The sequence below is a fragment of the Loxodonta africana genome, chromosome 8, assembly GCF_030014295.1.
Source record: "Loxodonta africana isolate mLoxAfr1 chromosome 8, mLoxAfr1.hap2, whole genome shotgun sequence".
In the NCBI taxonomy this organism is placed as follows: domain Eukaryota; kingdom Metazoa; phylum Chordata; class Mammalia; order Proboscidea; family Elephantidae; genus Loxodonta; species Loxodonta africana.
Window position 1 is genome coordinate 85520852 of NC_087349.1, and position 21652 is coordinate 85542503.

The following is a 21652-nucleotide window of genomic DNA, read 5'->3' on the forward strand; positions in this document are numbered from 1 at the left end:
CCAGGCCTGTCTTCCGAGGCACCTCTGGGTGGGTTCCACTTGGAACCTTCGGTTAGTAGCTGAGCCCTTAACCATTTACATCCACCAGGGACTTCTATATTAAGAGGCAGACTCATGAAACTGCAATTTAAAATATTCTGAAAGGATGTATGGTAGGTTAACTTCCAAGAAGTCAAATCTTGGTCAGTTTGTTAAAATCTTTACTAATGCTACAGCCGAGAGCAACAATGTGGAAAAAAATGTCAGTGGCATCTTCCTTTTTGAAATGTTATGTTGGCTTTTATGATTGTTTTGTTGATTAACAGAAGTACACACAAGACTTAAAACCCTCCAGGTACTACTTTTACCAGAAAAAAAAAAAAAAAACAAGATACAATAAAAATAGACACATCTATTTGTCTCCCTAAATTAAGTTCTTGAAACATATTTTATTTCCCAGACATGGTTAATCAGAATTTTATAGGAATCTTGATATAAACTGTATCATCCTTTATACTAACCCAGTCCAAGAAGTGAATGCCCAAAGCACTCATTTTGACTCTTTATTGGTTAAACGAGGTAGAAGAATCAAAGCACTTTGTAAAATAAATGACCAGCAGGCCCTTAGCTAGTTACAGGACTGTACACTAGTTATAGGACACTTAACCTCTCTGCTGCCTAGGCCCTTCAGCCATAAAATAAGAGAATGGGAATAGACTGCCCACATTTAAAAATTTTGGGTCTCTGGGACTATTAACTAGAACTCTCAGATGACTACACTTGCCTATACTTAACAGTCATAGCTATGTTCAGAAGCAAAGAAAGAATGTAAAGTGAGCCAACACAGAGAAATGCTATTTTTATTAAGACAGCAGGATTCAATGTATTTTAAGGCATTCAAGTTTTTCTTTTTTTTTTTAATTAGGAGTTAATCATTGTGTTATTCTCTTAACTAAAACAGTTCATAAATGAGAACCCATTATTCCCTGACCATGTCAAAAAACAGAGCCAAGAGTCATTGGAAGTAGGTGGAGAAATAACCAAAACTGCTCTGGAGGAGATAGACCGTTGGAACAAGAGAAGTATTCTTCCTTAAATCTCTCTCTCTTTTTTTTTTTTAAAGATTACATCAGTCATTCTCAACCAAGGGTGATTTTGCCCTCAGGGGATATGTGGCAACATCTGTAGACATTTTGTTTGTCACCACTGGGGAGGAGGGGTGATACTGGCATCTAGTGGGCAGACACCGGGGGTGCCACTAATCATCCTACATTGCACAGGGTGGACCCACACAACAAAGAAGTACCCAGCCTGAAAGGCCAGTAATGCTGAGGTCGAGACACCCTGTTTTACAAAGTAAACTACACCCACAGGTACAGGGGCTTAAGTTAGGAAACAACGGATTTGACTGTCTTGCCCAGCCAATCAACCACATGTATGTTTTAAGCATGTGTTATCCAAGTACCACACACATGCCATGGAGAAGACAGGGACCTGTTAAAACATGGAGCTCATATGCTCTTGATTTTATTTTCCCAAGCCTCAGGCTCTGCTTCCAATACCCCAAGTAATTTGTCTTTACAATTCTCTAGAAAAGAATCTTAATATTTTCTAAATTTCTTTTTTTTTAATAATATTTTACTGTGTTTTTGATGAAAGTTTACACAGCAAATTAGGTTCCCATTTGACAATTTCTATACAAATTGTTCAGTGACATTAGCTACATTTTTTACAATGTGTCAACATTCTCTTTAATTGCGTTCTGGCTGTTCTGTTTCCATCCTCAATTTCTAACATTCAGGTACCACCTAATAATCATATATAATAACTAAATTTACCGACCTTACTGGGGACCAGGTATCATGCCAAGTTCTCTATATGTTGCTCTACAAGGTTAGCACTGTAATTATTCCCATTTGTCAGGTGAGAAAGCTGAGACTTTCAGAGATTAAATAATATGCCAAAGGTCAATAGCCAGTGAACAGCCAATTCAAGATCTGAACTAGATCCATATCTCCAAAGCTCATGCTTCATGCTTTTAACTATCTATACCACCACCAAGGGGCCCTGGTGGTGCAGTGGTTAAGCGCTCGACTGCAAACTGAAATTTGGCGGCAGTTGAACACACCAGCCACTCCAGTGGAGAAAGATGTGGCAATTTGCTTGCATAAAGACTCATAGCCTCTGGAAACCCTATGGGCAGTTTTACTCTGTCCTTAAGGCCACTATGAGTTGGAATTGACTCGACGGCACAGGTTTGGTTTGGTTTTATACCACCACCTAACAAACAATGACAACCACCTGTGGGAGAGAGAGAGTAAAAAGGATAAACAGCTTTGAGAGGTACTATTTGGAGACACACACTTGAGGGAAAAAATTCCTGATATTTCATTGTAATACGAAAATCTTAATGAAATCCCTATACAGTTAGCTGGGGATGTAAGATAGGGCTCTGCAGACTCAACATGGTAAGTATTATATTGTATATCAGGGGACATATTTTAACCTATGGTAAATGGTTCTTAAGCAAGGATGTTACTGCCTGGGAGAGAGGTAGTATTTATAAACAAGAAGATATTTTTGTTCCTAATTGGTATTACAATCACTCAGGGGGAGTGGGGAGAGGTGCTACTGGCATTTAGGGTATGCAGGGACAGAGATACTCAGTCTTCAGCAATGTGACAAACAGTTCTTCACAATGAAGAATCATCCCATCCAAATACCAACAGTGTCCATTACTAAATACTGGCAATGAAGATCTTCTCCTATGTTGACCAAGTATTTGGAAATATTCAAAAGGCATCACAAATGGCTAAAAAATGTGGACGGCACGTCCTTACCTGTATAATAACTGACAACCTCTGCCCAACACAAACAGAGCCCGGCACAACAGGAGACAGCGCCTGGGAAGCAACCTCACCTTCAGATGGTAGATGTGCTCCTCGGTATCAAGATCGATGCACTTTGATGACTTCTTCACAGACATCACCGAGAGCCCAACGTCAATGCAGCCATGCAGCTTCTCTCTCTCTATCTGCAGAGGCACCAAGAGGGCTACTTGAGAATCATGGTGTTAAAAATAAGAGTAACATCCTGGATACTCCTTTCCTCTACCCTTACTTTCCATAGCCACTAACAGTAAACACAGTAACTAGTATTTATCAAGCACTTAGTGTGAACCAGTACTGGGTTAAGTGCTGTACATATATTATCTTATTTAATCTGTGAAGAAGCCTTATCCCCATTTTACAGATGAGGAGACCAAGGCACAGAGAAGCCAAGTAACAAGGAGTTTACACAGCCACTAAGTGAGGAAGTCAGAATGTGAACCCATGCAGTTATGACTCGAATGGCAGTCAAATAACTGCTTAACACCGCTGCCGGCCATTTAATTAGTTTCTGGTATCTAAATTCATTTAACGTCACTTAAAAAGGAGAACACAGGCTAGAAGCTAAGAGAAGCTAGAAGAGGAAGAAATCGAGAGAAGTGCCGAGTGAGGGAAGGGCCCCTACAATGGGTAGGACTGAAGGCCAATCCAGGAATGGATTACCCAATACACAAGGTACACACAGGCTTACTTGTGCTTACTTTAGTAATCAAAGACGTGGTGAAACCCATGTGAAACTGTGCACTACAGATTAATAAGTAAACATAATTAAGCCTGTGCGTACCTTGCTTACTGGTTAATCTGCCCCCGTGCCAATCAGAACCGTCATGAGCAGACTGTCTGGTCTTAATGATAGGGGAACTCTCTATCTCCTTCACCCCAGGGCCTTCTCCATCAAACTCAATTACTAGAAACGTGGCAGTGACACTGGCTCCATGTTTTGTTTCTGTTAGTTACCTGTGAGGATGTCTTCTCTCACCCAGAGAACCCCTTAGCACAACCCTAAAACCAGAACAGACCCTTGGATACCCAGTGGGTCTTGGAAAGAGCTCCCATACCTCTATCTGACGGCTGAACTGAGCTACCTAGCATCCAGAGCTAGAACAATGGACAGCAGGCACTGCTGTTCCATGTGAAGGAACTACCAGAAATGGAAGCCCCAAATGTACACAATCTCACCCTTGAGCTGACAACCATTAGCACCTCAGAATTCTTCAACAGCATGCTGGATAAACAAGAAGACTTACATCAGTTTGGCTCTTGGCATATTTCAAGATTCCTTTGTCCAGATAGAAGAATCTCTGTAGGGGAGAAAATTTAACACTTTAAGATGTCCCATTTTAATGTCCTTCGCTTGGTCTCAAATTTCAACCTCGAATTAAATGTAGGTGTCCAAGAACCTAGTACTGAGTAGGGTGACATGGGTGCAAATAAACGCAGGCCAATGTCTTACCTTGTGCCAGCCCTTTAAGGGCCACTTCCTCTTTTTCAGCAGGAATCCCTTCTGAATTGGTGGCTCCTGAGTGTAATTCATCTCTCCCCTCAGTCCTTCCACAACTTCCCAGCTGTCCTGTTCCAAAAAAAAGTTCATGCTAAATGGCTATCTTTAAAGCAATAATAACGTTAAGAAGCGCCTCATCCTATCAGTAAATTCATCCAAAATAGTGAGCCTGACTGGATTTGTTGGAGAGAAGAAATTCAAATTGAATTTCTATATAGACCCTGGACTTTATAGAGTTAATGCTAGAATTCAGTGCCATCAAAATTTGATTTTTATTTTCTTTTATTCAAAAACTCCCTGTTAGTAGGAAATGTTTCTCTTTGGTGCTGAGACCTTGACAATCACAGCTAAAGGTAAAGAGTTAGACCATAAGCTCTATTTTTGTTCCCACTGACATCATCACAGCAGTTACTGTTTACTCACCACTAAACCTCAATCTGAATTTTAACCAAATGCTATGGACACCAGGATGGAAGCTGGGTGTCAGGGATGTGGGGGAGGCGCTTAAGAACTGGCTGAAAATATGAGCATGAACACAAGTTAGTCAACATGACAACTTGCTCAAAATATTGGTTGAACCTGAATATCTTCAAATTCTAGGTATTTAAATACTGGAAATCACGAAGCATCAAAAGGCAGGTTTTACAACAATCATTTTCACTATTTTCCCAGAGGTTTTTTTTGGTTTTTTTCTCCCTTTCTTTTCTTTCAAAAACTTTTTTTTTTTTTGCCAATCATTATTTACTGAGCTGTTTGTAATTTTGAACAGGTAAAATAGTTGTTACAAATAATCCTCAATTGTTGGCTATTTAGGTCTGTTCAAATAGCTGAAAAAAGAATTTAAATTTAAAAAAGAATAAATGTATTAGCGGTTACCAGGGGCAGGAGACAAAGGCAAAGGCGGAGCGTTTTTTACAAAGCAGTGAGCGGCTGTTTATCATGATGGGAAACTCGGCAATGATTATGGGTGGCGGATACACACCATGATTAATGTAATTGATAGCACTAAATTGTACACCTGAATAATGTTGAGCTGGTAAATGTTATATCACAAATATTTTTACAACGATTAAAAAGAATGAAAACTTTCACTTAAAGCACAGTAAAAATTATTTTTAAAAAATGAAAAAGAAAAACACTAAAAAATTTTGAAATGTTATTTTTAAAAGCTTAAATGTAAATCATCAAAATGTACTCCAAGGTAGACTGTGACTGCCAGTATTTCAGTGACTGGGATAAATACTTATTTTTATTATTTAAAAATTTTTTACCAAGATATAAATCTTAAGAGTATAACTCAATGATTTTAAATACATACATGCTCATTAACTACTATCCAGATCAAGATACAACACAGGGTAGTTAACCTTTAACAAACATGTCACTTTGGCCAAGATGTCATGTTGACTGACTTGCTCTTAGTCAAACCTGCAGCCTGAGGGCAGGTGATTCAGGCAGAACCCAAAGGCAATGAGTTATAGGCAGGAAGTATGCAGCTGCACCAGGGGGTAAAAGGCACTTAAACTCAGGTCCCAGGACACGGATTGTCTAATAGTGAGGGCACGGGATCTGCAGGGATTTCTGGGTGCTCTAGCTGGGCTTCTGTGTTGTTCTTGAGTTCAATACGTCAAACCCACCCGGTAACAAGAAACTTTTCGTAGTTTAGCAACTGAAATCTTTATATGAGGATGCTGGCAGATCTGCCTCAGATCTGATGGCACTTTACTGTTAACAGAATTAAAAGTATGTTCCAGAGTTTTGAAAGCAGTGGAACTCCAATATCTGGAGTTGTGAAAGGGTTTTCTTCAATGAAAGAAAAGCTAAAGTTGGAAAAAAGATTCAGCTTTTAAATTAGGGGACTTTCCATAGAAAGACAGCAATGTTGAGTGAATTTTTTTAATATACTAGTAATGATTGTCATAATATACCATAGACTGCCAGAAGAACAAATGTGTCTTGAAAGAAGTACAGCCAGAATGTTCCTTAGAAGCAAATACGGCAAGGCTTCTTCTCATGTACTTTGGATATGATACCAAGAGGGACCAGTCCCGGGAGAGGGACATAATGCTTGGTAAAATAGAGGGTCATGGAAAAAGAGGAAAGCCCTCAACAAGATAGACTGATACAGTGGCTGCAACAATGCGTTCAAACATAACAACGATCGTGAGGATGGTACATGACTGGGCCATATTTCGTTCTGTTGTACATAGGGTTGCCATAAGTTGGAACCAACTCAACAGCATCTACCTAACAACAACAATTATTGTCAATTATTCAAAGTCATTTGACTACCCCCAGAAAATAAATGGAGAGTGCAAATTATTAAGTGATGAGAGGCCACCCCAAAAAAAATTCTGCACCTATTTATTTCATCTCAGAAAGTCATTCCTCAGAATATGAAGTGTTTTACATGTCTAAATTTTAACGAATCTTTAAGGCCATCAAGTTAAAAACAGCACTTTCCTTCATTAGGCTTTCTTCAGAGGAAAGTATTATTTCATCTTACCTTTCCAATGGCTCGTGACTTACTTATAATAATATACATGAGATGTTATTTTCCCTACTGGACAATAGGCACCTTGAGGATATAAAGGGTTCTTGTTCACTTCTGATTTCCTGACAATGTCTAACCTGCTGCCCTGTGAATAGTATGCATCCTATTGGCAAATGAATAAACTTAATCCTGGTATAAGGCTGCAAAAAAAAAGATTTATGTTCTTGGAATACCATTAACTGACGTGCATTTGACATGAGCCTACTATCTTTGGGCCAAATCACTATTTCAAAATTAAATGCAAACTAGAGACTACATCATCCTGAGACCAGAAGAACTAGATGGTGCCCGGCCACAACCAATGACTGCCCTGACAGGGAGCACAACAGAGAACCCCTGAGGGAGCAGGAGAACAGTGGGTTGCAGACCCCAAATTCTCATAAAAAGAACAGACTTAATGGTCTGACTAAGGCTAGAAGAATCCCAGAGGTCATGGTCCCCAAACCTTCTGTTGGCCCAGGACAGGAACCATTCCCGAAGACAACTCATCAGACATGGATTGGACTGGACAATGGGTTGGAGAAAGATGCTGATGAGGAGTGAGCTATTTGCATCAGGAGGACACTTCAGACTATGTTGGCATCTCCTGTCTGGAGGGGAGATGGGAGGGTAGAGGGGGTTGGAAATTGGCAAAACGGTCACGAAAGGAGACACTGGAAGGAGGGAGCAGGCTGTCTCATTGAGGGAGAGTAAGTGGGAGTATGTAGTAAGGTGTATATAAGTTTATATGTGAGAAACTGACTTGATTTGTAAACTTTCACTTAAAGCACAATAAAAATTATTTTAAGAAAATTAAATGCAACTTCAGGTGTCAGTGAGTTTATGTTAATGGGGAAGAGGGTGAGAATGGTTGCACAACTTGAAAAATGTAATCAACGTCACTGAATTGTACATGTAGAAGGTTGAATTGGTGTATTTTTTGCTGTGTATATTCTCAACAACAAAATAAATTTTTTTTTTTAAATTAAATGCAATATACCCATGGTTGTGAAGGGGGGAAGGTATTGTTGTTATCTCTGTTAAACAAAAGTCCAAGGTGCAAAATCCTCTGGAAAGTACTCTTAGTGGATCAGGCCTTTCAATTCATTTGTTTTATGACTCCCAAGCAGAAGGGAACCTGCAGAGTACGAACACTAGACAACCATGTCCATCTGCTCAATACATTCAATTGTCCCAGATGCAAATACCAAGTGGGATTAGGCACTATTGCACACTTTATGAAATTGAGAAAAAAAAAAGGTGGGGGGGATGAGATCATACCTATAGTTTAAAAGGAAACAAGAATTAATCTCAAAAGTGTCTCAGGGATTCATGTTAGAATTCGATTTCTCCTGAACTCCTGACACACAGTACATTCCTACCAACAAGCCAAGGTAGAGAGCAGGGAATGACATGGGTCTTTTTGGCCCTAAGGTAAATAAGCCAAAAAGAGTTTGTATTTTTTCTACAAAATATACCCCCCCCCCTTTTTTTTATCTTCTAGCTGTACTCAGAACTTTTAAACTGTTACCAGGTTGAAAAGGCCAGATTTGAAGTATTCAAGAAACTGAAGCGTCTCCTTGACTCAGGAACAAGGCATTGCAGCTGACTCCTCTTAGGGGCTAGGCAGCCAATTCTCCCCCTCCCAACTTCCCTGTCACCGTCCTTGAGTCATCTACTGACACCTGAGGGCCGTCGTCGGCACCCTCTCCCTCGGTGTCATCCAGGCCAGTTGTTTTCAGTGGGGGGTCATACTGTTGTACTGCTCCCCGTGAGGCATTGTAGAATCTTGGGAGCACTTTTTTTTAATTAATTTTTTTTTATTGTGCGTTAAGTAAAAGTTTACAAATCAAGTCAGTCTCTCATACAAAAATTTATATACACCTTGCCATGTACTCCTAGCTGCTCTCCCCCTAATAAGGCAGCACACTCCTTCTCTCCACCCTGTATTCCCCGTGTCCATTCAGCCAGCTCCTGTCCCCTTCTGCCTTCTCATCTCCCCTCCAGACAGGAGCTGCCCACATAGTCTCATGTGTCTATTTGAGCCAAGAAGCTCACTCCTCACCAGTATCATTTTCTATCCCTTAGTCCAGTCCAATCCCTGTCTGGGGTCCTTCTACTCTCAGTCAGACCATTAAGTCTGGTCTTTTTATGAGAATTTGAGGTCTGCACCCCACTGTTCTCCTGCTCCATCAGGATTCTCTGTTGTGTTCCCTGTCAGGGCAGTCATCAGTTGTAGCCAAGCACCATCTAGCTCTTCTGGCCTCAGGCTGATGTAGTCTTTGGTTTATGTGGCCCCTTCTGCCTCTTGGGCTCATATTTACCCTGTATCTTTGCTGTTCTTCATTCTCCTTTGCTCTAGGTGAGTTGAGACCAATTGATGCATCTTAGATGGCCACTTACTAGCATTTAAGATTTGGGGACACTTCTGATTGTCACAATGATAGGAGTGTCTCTGGCATCTAATGGCTGGGAGCCAGGGATGTTAGATGTTCCGCAGTGTGCCAGTCTTACACAATGAAATAGTTGTCCTGCATCCAGCAAGACTTCCCCAAAGTGCCACCCGGCATTTTTATAGGTGAAAAACTGCTTATAATTACTTGAGCATAGAACTAAACTCTGTTTCACACATATACCAAAGTTTGTTTTGTTTTTTTTTTAAGCTGATGATGTAGATTTATTTGACGTGGAATGATGTTCATGACATGTTGACAAGTAAAAAGAACAAGTATTACACAGTATGTATGCATATATATTTATAAATAATAATGCATATATATTTATATAATGTTTGCATATATTATATGCTCTCATTTTTATTTAAAGCCTTCTCTATCTAAGCGCATGTATATGCATAGATAAAACCAGAAGGATAGATATCAAATTGACAAAAAATATTAACAGTAGTTATCTTGGGATGTTGGGATTTGAGGGTTTTTTTGGGTTAAATTTATATAAATTATCTTTATTTTCTGAATCACTTGAAATAGACATTTATGAAAAACTGCAAATTATTTTCCGCTTTTGGTTTTAAAAAAAGCTTTTGGTGAAATTGAGAAATTTTTCCTTTAAAGATTTCATTTCCTTCTTTTAAAAAAGTATTCTTTCCTCACTCTGCTCACTTTAGCATAACAAACTAGCAGATTTTTTTTTTTATTGTGCTTTACATGGTTTACAGAGCAAATTAGTTCCTCATTAAACAAAACACATTGTTTTGTGACACTGGTTGCCAGCCCCACAACATGTCAACACTCTCCCCTTCTCGACCTTGGGTTCTCCAAGCCCCCTCTTGCCTTCTTGTCCTTGCCCCTGGGCTCGTGTGCCCATTTAGTCTTGTTTTGTTTAACGAACCTGTCTAATCTTTGGCTGAAGGATGAACCTCAGTAGTGACTTCAGTACTGAGCTATAAGGGTGTCTGGGGGCCAGACTCTCGGGGTTTCTCCAGTCTCTGTCAGAAATTCTGGTCTTTATTTGTAAGTTAGAATTTTCTTCTACATTTATTTCCAGCTCTAACCAGAACCCTCTATTGTGATCCCTGGCAGAGCAGTCAGTGGTGATAGCCAGGCACCATCTAGTTGTGCTGGACTCAGTCTGGTGGAGACTGTGGCAGTTGTAGTCCATTAGTCCTTTGGACTAATCTTTCCCTTGTGTCTTTAGGTTTCTTCATTCTCCCTTGCTCCAGACAAGGTAGGACCAGTGGAGTATCTCAGATGGCTGCTCCCAAGCTTTTAAGACCCTGGATGCTACACAACAAAGTAGAGTGCAGAACATATTCTTTATAAACTATGTTATGCCAATTAAGTTTAAACTAGCAGCTTTTAAAGTAAAAAAACAAGTGACTATTCCACATGTTACCTTGGTACATGATTTTAGACAACTGCACTAAGTTATAGTTGAAGTTCACATCACTCAGCTTGTGTGAAGTCCTCCCCAAAGGTAAGGGAATTGGTACAATTTGCAGGTCGGCCTGGCAGACTGGAAAGAGAAGTGCAGCTTCATAGTGGTTGCATAGTTCCATCCACAGAAGTGGTATGTGAGTTTTCCCAAGGGCCCTGCAGGGCACTCAGGACTTTAAGAAAACCTGCTCCAGCACAGGTCCCATTGGCTCTGTCCTAACTCAGGACAGAAGCGTGCTCCTGACTCCACTGTTCCCACCTAGAATTCTAAGGTGCAAGTCGGTGCTGGTGGCAGTTGTGGCGACTATGGTATCCAAAGTATTTTTCAAATGCAACTACTGAATAACTGAGGGAAGATTGTACTTTGCTCTCTTTGGAAATTTACCAAGCATTGCCTACCATTTTAGAGAATCACATGCGCATGCCACCTGTGATATGGGTTATTAATACAACCCACTTTTATCAGTTCATAATAGCAGCTGTTGCATTCTATGTACAGTTGTATCTGACCACTTCATTATGTTTTCTGGTGTGGCTGTGTCTGGGCTCTTATGTACTGAAATATATTTTTTAATATTAATCATTTTCTTTACATTTCTCCTTCATAGTACACAGGACAGTATGTTGATATTTTTAAATTTATGTGTGTACATAGATTAAATTAATAATGAATTTCATTTGAAGAGCTTAAAGGAGTCATTTGGAGTCCCTGGGTGGTATAAAAAGCTAATGCGATTGGTTGCTAACTCAAAGATTTGAGGGCACTCTGAGGCAATTTGCAAGAAAAGTCTAGTAATTTACTTCCGAAAAATCAGCCACTGACAACACTACAGAGCACAGTTTGCATGAGTTAGAATCAACTTGATGGCAACTGGTTTGAGGAGTCATTAAAATATCAGTTATAATTAAGGGGACATTGGTATGATGGGGTTAAGAATCATGGACGAACTTGGAACAAATTCAATGTATTGTTGCAGAAAGAATGACAGGCCAGGACATAGTGTCTGTAAAATCACTTTGAAAACTATAAGGTCTTTAATGGTTTCTTACAAGTAAGTCCTGTTGATTCCATCTTCAAAAGATATATGTCCCTTTCTCTCTATTCCTAGCCACCACCCTAACCGAGGCTCTCATCAAACCTCATGTCCCAAGACTCCCCACTTTTACTGAAGTCAACTATCATTTATAGGCTCCCATGCTGTCCTACCCTCCATGCAATATAAAATAGACTATGACATAATGTTTGTCTTCATTTTCCCTTCTGTGATTTGTCTTGTCGCAGCCTTCAGGAATCTTCCCTTAATCTCTTCCACCCATAAACATCCTTCAGGACTTTGGTTTGGATTCTACCGCCCTCCATAAAATTCTTGAATTATCCACAGCACATTAATCACGTATTCCTGTAAACTATAAAAGTATTACTGTTCATTACCAGATCATTTAGTGCTTAATTACAAACTCATGATTTTCTTTTTTCCTCCAGTGCCTTAGTCTTTTCTCTCCAGTTGGTTGGAGAAACCATCTTTCAATTTATTTAGAACCCCAACAAAGTGCTAAGTATATAGCAGAAACTAAAAACATTCTCCTGGGTTTATTTGTTGTTGCGGTCTCAAATCAAGAAATAGATGAAGTTCTCAAATCAAGCAAATGGCACTGGGTAGCTGACTAACAAGGGGATACTGAGCCACATTTCAGTACTGGGTGCTATTTAAAATACCTAAGAATAGTGCCTCAGGAAATGCTATTCAGTGGGGTAGATTAAAACAGTAGTAATGTACAACAGTTGGAAAACACTTCTTAGCTCCATGAGAGAAGGAATCTTTTCTGTCTTGAACAGTGTACGGAAACTTGTTGCCATTGAGTCAATTCCAACTCACAGAGACTCTATAGGCCAGAGTAGAACTGCCCCATAAGGTTTCCAAGCAGCGGCTGGTGGATTTGAACTGCCGACCTCTTGGTTAGCAGCCTGAACTCTTAACCACTGCACTGCCAGGGCTCCTGAATAGTGCACAATGCTCAATAAATACGCTGAATGAATTAATGAAGCAATTACAATAGCTAACATTTATTAAGCCTCCACCACCAACAACAATATTTGTTAGGTAATATGCCAAACACCTTACTTTCATTATTACACTTAATCCTTACACAATCCTATGAGGTCAGTATTATGCTTATACTTATTTTTTTCAATAAGGAAACTGAGAAACGGAGAATTAAATAACTTACCCAAGGTTATAAAGTTACCAGATGGTAAAGCTGCCTGACTGCAGAACTTACATTTTTAATCATTCTGCTACATATTTTAGCACACTGTATATTTTACTATAAATTAAATATGTAAGTTCTGATGACAGACAAGGAGCAAATTCCACGGGGGAGGGTAGAGGCAGTGGTGGTGGGTACATCCAGGAAGAAGCCGAGATCCTGCAGCAAGCTGAAGGAGTTAAGAAGCACTACCCAAGAGTCCCTGGTCGTGCAAACAATTAAGTGCTTGATTACCAGCTGAAAGGCTGGTGGTTGGAACCCACCCACAGGCGCCTCAGAAGACAAGTCCTGGTGATCTGCTTCCAAAGGGTCACATCCTTGAAACCTTATGGAACAGTTCTACTCTGTACGCATGGGGTCGTCCTGAGTAGGAACTGACTCGAGGGCAACTGGCCGGCTGGTTAGTTCCACCAAAGAGGGGCCAAAAAATTCAGCCTGTGCATTTTAATGCCTCCAGTTCTTTGCTCATTAGCTTTTTCTATCTGCAATGCCTGACCCATCTACTTGTCAGCCTGGCAAATTCTCATTTAGTCCCCTCAACCAGATGGACTGGCACAGTGGCTGCAACAATGGGCTCAAACATAGCAACCCCTCTCCCTCTAGGCAGGAATTCTCTTCCTTTCCTGAAGGCAGTCAGCACTTACACAAACCTCAGTGATTGCTTACACTTACGTCGTCCGCTTCCCTGCCAGAAAGTCGGGTCAGTAAGGACAGGGTCTGTGTCTTATTTATTACAATCTTGCTCCCTGGGACATGTTGTTATTGTGGGTTGCCATCAAGCTGATTCTGACTCAAGGTGACCCCATGCGTTACAGAGTACAACTGCTCCATAGGGTTTTCTTGGCTGTAATCTTAACAGAAGCAGGTCGCCAGGCCTTTCTACTTTACCAAGGATGTTGTCCTTCTGTAGGAACCTAAAGCAAAAAAAAAAAAAAACCCAAACCCATTGCCATCAAGTTGATTCCAACTCATAACGACCCTATAGGACAGAGCAGAACTGCTCTAGGGTTTCCAAGGAGCAGCTGGTAGATTCAAACTGCCAACTTTTTGGTTAGCAGCCCAGCGCTTAACCACTAATCTCTAGGGACCTAAAACCAAAAAAAACCAAACCTGCTGCCGTCGAGTCAATTCCGACTCATAGCGACCCTATACAACAGAGTAGAACTGCCCCACAGAGTTTCCGAGGAGCACCTGCCCTAAATAAATACTTACTAAATGAATAAGTCTAAGGAGCAAGGCGGGGTATAAAAAGGGCCCACAGGGCCCCTCAGGGTAAGCGGCTTTAATAATGTGTGCTGGATTGGAATGACTTGGTATTCAGCACAGAAAAAACACAGATGCTGGTTTCTCTTGGCTAAAGGGATCAGGCCTCAGGGAGCGGCTCCCTCTGTCCTGCACATACTTGGTGACCCTGCAATAGGATACGTACCTTGAGCTGGATATCCGAGATGCAAGTACAGGGAGGACTTGGGCCCCCAGGGAGATCCAAGCCCTGCTGACTTAGTCCAACCCAGTCCAGCTGAGCTCCCACCCTGTGGGGTGTGAAGCTTAAACCTCAGGTGGAGAGAGAAATAAGACAAGGTCTAGGAGGAGCTGCTGCTGCTGACGGTTTTTGCTTGAGTTTAAGTGAAGACAGTCTGGCACCGTCATCTGGCATTAAATTCAGTCTGTTTTACTGAATGTCTAAAAAGTGCCAAATATAGAAAGCTGCTTTGTGGATGGAAAGGCAGCTAAGCATTTACTCATGCTCACAAGCTGGCCAAGTTCATTTCCATATTGCTGAGTGCAGGGATTGGAAGCACTTTCCTCCAGCACAGCTGTTTCCACAGTGCACATCTCTGCACCTCGCAGAGGCTGAATTCTAAGGCACTGCCATCGCAGTGATAGCAGTAATAGAAAACCATCTAAGCTTTCGTTCTTCCTACAGTTGAAGGGGGTTGTGGGAGGGCGTTTGTGGACGCCTCTATCTGGCATGACTGGAGAGTGGGTTGTTGCAATGACTTATTTAATCTGTTTATCAGGTTTTTTAAAAATTACAAGGAAATAAACTAACAAACAAACAAAAAACTCACTACCGTCGAGTCGATTCTGACTCCTAGCGACACTAGAGGACAAAGTAGAACTACCCCATAAGGTTTCCAAGGCTGTAATCTTTACAGAGGCAGACTGCCACATCTTTCTCCCACAGAGCGGCTGGAGGGTTCAAACCTCCAACTTTTCAATTAGCAGCTGAGCGCTTTAACCACTGTGCAGCCAGGGTTCCCACAAGGAAATACCTAGCATTAAATTAGGTGGGATGGAATTTAACCTGTCCTGAATGGTTGTAAAGGCATCTGTGATCTTCGAAAGCCACAGGGTGATCAATAGCATCTTTTGTGATTGTGCTCTGGGCACTTGGAAATACTTGTCAATAGATTTCCGATAAATAAAACGACAGCTTTAACTGGATGTCAGACCAATTCTGTACTTATATTTCAATCATGGAAGGTTGGAGTTGTAGTTTCTTGTTCTTTCCTTCTCAAATAAGACTTTTTGAGAACCAGCAGGCCTGATAGCAGCAGCAATTAAAAGAAGAAGAAAAGAAACTATAGGGGATCACACTGACAACAGCAACTTGAGAGATTAGATAGGAAGCTTGTGGGGGAGGGGGCAGTGAGTTTATGTTACTGGGGGAGGAACAATCGGGAAAAGGAGGGTGAGAACGATTGCACAACTTAAAGAATGTAATCAATGTCACTGGATTGTACAAGCAGAAATTGTTGACTTGGTGTATGGTTTGCTGTGTACAGGAGCCCTGGTGGCGCAGTAGTTAAGGGTTCAGCTGCTAACCAAAAGGTCAGCAGTTTGAATCCACCAGCTGCTCCTTGGGGCAGTTCTACTCTGTCCTATAGGGTCACTATGAGTTGGAATAGATTTGACGGCAATGTATTTTTTTTGGGGGGAGGGGGGCGGGAGGCTGCTGTGTATATTTTCAAGAACAATTAAAAAAAGAAGAAAAGAGAGGGTAAAGGAGTGTAGGTGATCTAATGTAGTACTTCTCAAACTGAAATGTGCATCCCAATCACCCTGGATCTTATCAAACTGCAGATTCCAATTCAGTGGGTCTAGGGTCAGAATAGACTCGACGGCAATGGGTTTTTTGAGGGTGAGGCCCGAGATTCTGCAGTGAGGCCACTGCTGCTTGACCATGTGCCCACTTGAGTAGCCATGTTCTAAGACATCAGGCTGTCTTGAAGAATTGGGATTTGACTTGGTAGGCTCCAGAGCAAAACCAGAACTAAAGGTGGGAGTTATAAGGCCCTGGATTCCAGCTCTGCATAAAGGACAAATTGTCTATCTAATAATCAGTGCTATGAAAAATGACAGGGACTGTACACCAATGTTTGCTGCAGCATTATTCACAATAGCCAAGAAGTGGATACAACCCAAATGTCCATCAACTAATGAATGGATAAAAACAATGTGTCATATCTATACAATGGAATATTATTCAGCCATAAAAAGGAATGAAGTTCTGATGTATGCTATGATATGGATAAACCTTGAAAACACGTTCAGACACAAAAGGACAAACATTGCATGATCCTACTTACATGAAATGTCTGGAATAGGCAAATTCGTAGAGACAGCAAGTAGATTAGAGGTTAGCAGGGGCCGGGGGTAGAAGAGGATGGGGAGGTACTGCTTAACGGGTACAGAGTTCCTGCTTGGGGTGATTAAAAACTTTCAGAAGTAGATAGTGGTGAAGGTAGTTCACAACACTGCGAATATGATTAATGCTATTGAACTGTCCACTTAAAAATAGTTAAAATGCCAAATTTTATGCTGTACAGGTAGTCCCTGACTTGCGGCATATTACAGTTACAAGAAACTACACTAATGACTGTTCTTATCATTAGTAACGTACTACATACAATGTCGCAGCATGAAATTTGCTGATGTTATCATTCTCAAACATTCAATTTTATGATTTACTGCTCAAAACACTGCTGTATAGATTCAGTTTTCTAAACTAAATCATGGGCTTCAGTTGCTTGAAAACATGGACCCAAAAGCTGATCACTTTGCTAAAGTCAGGGAGCAGTGAGATGTTATCACGAGATACATCAAGAAAAAAGAAAAGGACCATTACAGACAGCTCTTACTAATTTTGGGACTAGAAACACCATCCCCATTCCTGGGAATAACCCAGATGATCCAGAACCTTCCACAAGTGGAGTTAGTACTACAACTAACAAAATGCCAATCTCCTCTGACACTTTTTCATCATCAGAGTAAATTTTTATGATCTGTGTATTTTTTTATGTATGTCTGCATGTATTAAAGCTTATCTCTAAGAAAAATAAAGATAAGATTTATAAAGATACTGATAATAAAAGGTGATAATAATAAAAACTAAAAAAAACCCCAAGGTATTCAAGTTACATCAGAACTGATTTATGATGGGATTGTTGAAACGGAAGACTGCCTTAAGTCGGGGACTACCTGTATATATTTTACCAAAATTATTTAAAAAAAACAAAAAAAATGACATGGGCTGCACTATGGTAGAGGAGGTTCCCTTGTCGCTGTCGTGCTCAGCCAGAAGTGTTGCAGACGGGAGTCCGAGACTAGGAAGGGGTCAGAACAAGTGAGTTGTGAGATGTCATCCAAATCTTATATCATAAACTTATGTCATATTAAACAGTGCTTTAGCTTCAGTCTAGTAACTTCAGGTACGGTCTAAGTGAAAAGATTAAAGAAACAAAAGAAGACTCTACAATGAGGAGCCCATCTAGAATCTGAAAACTAAGTGAGAAGTGGCGTCATGGCCTGCCAACCGTCCCTGTACTTCTCCCTCCACACAGGGAGTTGTAGCTCCTCAACCCTACTCCGGTGGTAGGGAATCGAATACCCAGATAATACAGGCCTCACAATGTTTAAGTCTTAATGACTTGGGTAGTCACAGACCAAAAACACTGGTACCTTAATTACTTAGGTAATAGGAGTACATGTGCCCAGTCTTTGGGGTGAACTGTCGAGAAGGCACAGGAAGTGAGGGGAAGAACAGGGGAATCATTGCCAGCAGGTGGTACTGTCAATGCTGAAAAAAACACGTGAGCTGTCACCAGCTTTGTTGGTGGCTCCACCTGAAGTCGAATCCACCAGGTGCTCCTTGGAAACTCTGTGGGGTAGTTCTACTCTGTCCTATATGGTCGCTGTGAGTTGGAATCAACTCAATGGCGACACGTTTAGTGTTTTTTAATGGGTTTGGCATGTTTTCAGCGCCTCATATGCATTTGTAGGTCATTACTTTTGTGTTAAACATCTCCCTAATTGTATGTAAGCCCTTTAAGGCGTGAACAGCATTTTTCTCTCCACATTAATAATGCTCTGCTATATCTCTCAAGAGATAGAAAGCCAAACCCACTGCTGTCGAGTCAATTCCGACTCATAGTGACCCTATAGGACAGAGCAGAACTGCCCCCATAGGGCTTCCAAGACTGTAGTCTTTCTGGAAGCAGACTACCACATCTCTCTCCATCAGAGCAGCTTGTGGGTTCAAATCACTGACATTTTGGTTAGCAGCTGTGTACTTTAACCACTGTGCCAACAGGGCTCCCTTAAGAGGTATAGCTACTGTTCAAGATGAAGACACCAGACATAAATTTCACTCTGCTCTGGCTGTTGTAGCCCACCAGGGCTGTGGTAGGGTTTTTATTGTTGCTATTATGGTAGTGATGATAGTAATAAAAGCAGCAACTACTATTTATTGAACACCTTCTATGTGTCTCACAATGCCTCTAAAATGAAAGTATTATTACCCTTATTTTCCAGATGAGGAAACTGAAGTTCCAAAGCAGACTGACCAACATCACAAACTATTAAGTGGCAGAACCCATTTGCGAACTGAATCTGGAGCCCCTCGGGGAATGTTCACTGTGGACAAGATCTCCGGAAAGTACGTGGAGTACGCAGCAGAGTCCACTGGGAGCCACTCGCTCCCTACCTGCCCAGCCTCTTCATCCCCAGTACTAACTCCTGCTCCCTCTCCCCACAAGCAGAATAAGTCTCTCTGACAACATGATCCTGCACTCAATACACACGGGCATTATCCAATGTTGAATGACCAGATAATGTCACCTGCCCAACGAACTCAAGGGTCTCCCCCTGGGGTTTCTTAAACACTATATACTGTAATGTTTGTTTTCCTCCCTAGAGTCATAGAATATTTCTTTTAAACCTCAGAGTTTGAAAGAGAATATGGATGTAAGTCATCAACCCAGCTCTCCCGTTTTAGAAAGGAGGAAACTGAAACTAAGGGATTTACCCAGCATTAAATGATTTGCTTGCTGTTGTTGTTGAGTGACATCAAGATGATTCCAACTCAGTGACCCTTATTGACAGAGTAGAACTGTGCCATAGGGTTTCCTAGGCTGTAATCTTTATGGGTGCAGATTGCTAGGTCCTTCTCCCACAAAGCTGCTGGGTGGGTTCGAACTGCTAACCTTTCAGCTGGCAGCCAAGCGCCTGACCATTGCAACACCAGGGCTCCTAAGTGATTTGTTTAGGGCCACAAAAATGAGTGAGGGACTTCTGAAGACCAGGACTCAGGACTTTTGACTCCAGCTCAGTGTCCTTTCCACTGTCCCTTTCTAGAATCAGTGCAGGATCATGCTGGGCATGTGCCATGAGCTCATAAGGAAAAATCTTCAATACAGATTCTTAAGTGAACAGGACCGGGACAGAGGTGGGGTGATGGGGATACTTTGCTTTTCATTTTTACCTTTCAGTTCTCTATAATATTCTACCTTTATTACCTTTTAATTAAAAACTGTCAAGGGCATACTGCAAACCTCTGCCCCCTGGTCTCTGAGCACTGGAAAGAATCGCCAACTCTTTGTACTCAGATATAACACTTTTGCACGTCAATTACAGGGCATTCACACTCCTCAAGACAGTCCACTCTGTTGTGGATGGCTCTAGCTGACTGCGGTGGTCTCTCTTACAGTGCACTCAACACTAATTTTCAGAGCTAACTGAAATTTACAATCAAATTAGAGACAGCTTCCAGCGAATTAATGCATATGTGATTTGGAATCACAGAAGTAGCAGAGGTTTAGCACAATAAACGCTTCCTTATCCTTGATCCAAATCCTCAGTAGTTTTTGTTTTTCTTTTTCATACTGCTGTAGGGTCGCTATGAGTTGGAACTGAGTTAACCACAACAGGTTTGGGTTTGTTTTTTTTTTTTAATATGAGAATATCTGGTCCTCACAATGAGAACCTAGTAACAGGTTATGAGCCTGGAGAACTTTATGAATCAAAGAAGGAATGATTTTAGTGTTAAGTATGTTATATTCCAGTTCTTAACTGATTTTCTACTTAATAGGGTAGTCCCTACTCAAAGGTCTAAGGCTCAGCACCATGCAGTACAGAAGCAAAGATGTGAAACCGAGTGCTGGCTCTCAAGAAGTACAAACCAAAAACCACCACTGCCATTAAAAAAAAACCTATTGCCATTGAGTCAATTCTGACTCAAAACGACCCTATAGGACAGAGTAGAACTGCCCCACAGGATTTCCAAGGAGCAACTGGTGGATTTGAACCGCCAACCTTTTCGTTAGCAGCCGTAGCTCTTAACTACTGCACTACCAGGGTTCCAAAGAGACAACCACAAGGTTGAAAAGCTGTAAATGCTAAATGGGAGGTTTGAACAACCCAGTACAGGAGATCTCAGGCAGGCGCAAACACCAAGGGCTAGACCCACCTGAGGGAAAGGACTTGGGCTGGGACTCAGGCAAAGATGACACAAAGTAAGAAGCAGGGTGCACTAGTTTCCTGAGGGTGTTGTAACAAATTACTACATACTTGGTAGCTTCAAAAACCCGGGAATTTATTCTGTCACTGTTCTGGAGGCTAGAAATCCAAAATCCAGCAGGGCCATGTTCCCTCTAGGGGCTGTAGGGTAGAGTCCATTATTTGCCTCTTCCAGCTTCTAATGGTTGAGAACACTCATTGGCTTGTGGCCACATCACTCCAGTTGTGATATGGCCACAAGCCAATGAGTGTTCTCAACCTCACTGGCCTTCTCCTTGTCTTCACATTGCCTTCTCCTTGTCTTCACATTGCCTTTTCCTTTGTGTCTGTCTTCTCTTACATGCATCTCTTAAAAGGGCCCTTTTAAGATGTAGGGCCCACCCAGATAATCCATAATGCTCTTCTCAGCTGAAGATCCTTAAATGAATGATGTTTGCAAAGACCCTTTTTCCAAATAAGGTCACATTCACAGGTTCCAAGGAGTAGGAGGTGGATATAACGTTCTAGGGGACACCGTTCAATACACTACACAGGCCAGAGAAGCCATGAGGCCAGAGATGAGTCAGAATGTGACTCGTCTGGACCCGGAACAGGAGCAGATGATCTAGTTGTGAGGCGGGCCCCTGTGTGTACAGGTACACAGGGAGACGCCGATGGACTTGACAGCAGACCAGGGTGCAGAGGATGTTAGGGGGGTGTCAGATTATTCGAGAGATGTCTACTGTTTTGCCTCTGTCCTAGTTCTGACATTGTCACTTCTGGGCCAGTAGTATTTTAACATCACCAA

At 41.4% G+C, this 21652-nt stretch overlaps 1 protein-coding gene across 17 annotated transcripts in view; it reads right to left on the reverse strand.

Moving 5' to 3' along the window:
• The window catches only part of OSBPL3 (oxysterol binding protein like 3), a 224403-nt gene that overhangs the window by 82530 nt on the left and 120221 nt on the right, over positions 1-21652 (reverse strand). For all 17 annotated transcript variants that reach the window (XM_003407074.4, XM_003407072.4, XM_003407073.4 and 14 more), the window contains 3 exons: positions 4321-4437; positions 4115-4168; positions 2900-3013 (listed from right to left, as the gene is read on the reverse strand). In XM_003407074.4, coding sequence (XP_003407122.2) covers positions 2900-3013; positions 4115-4168; positions 4321-4437 — 285 coding nt within the window. The remainder of the gene's footprint in view (positions 1-2899; positions 3014-4114; positions 4169-4320; positions 4438-21652) is intronic.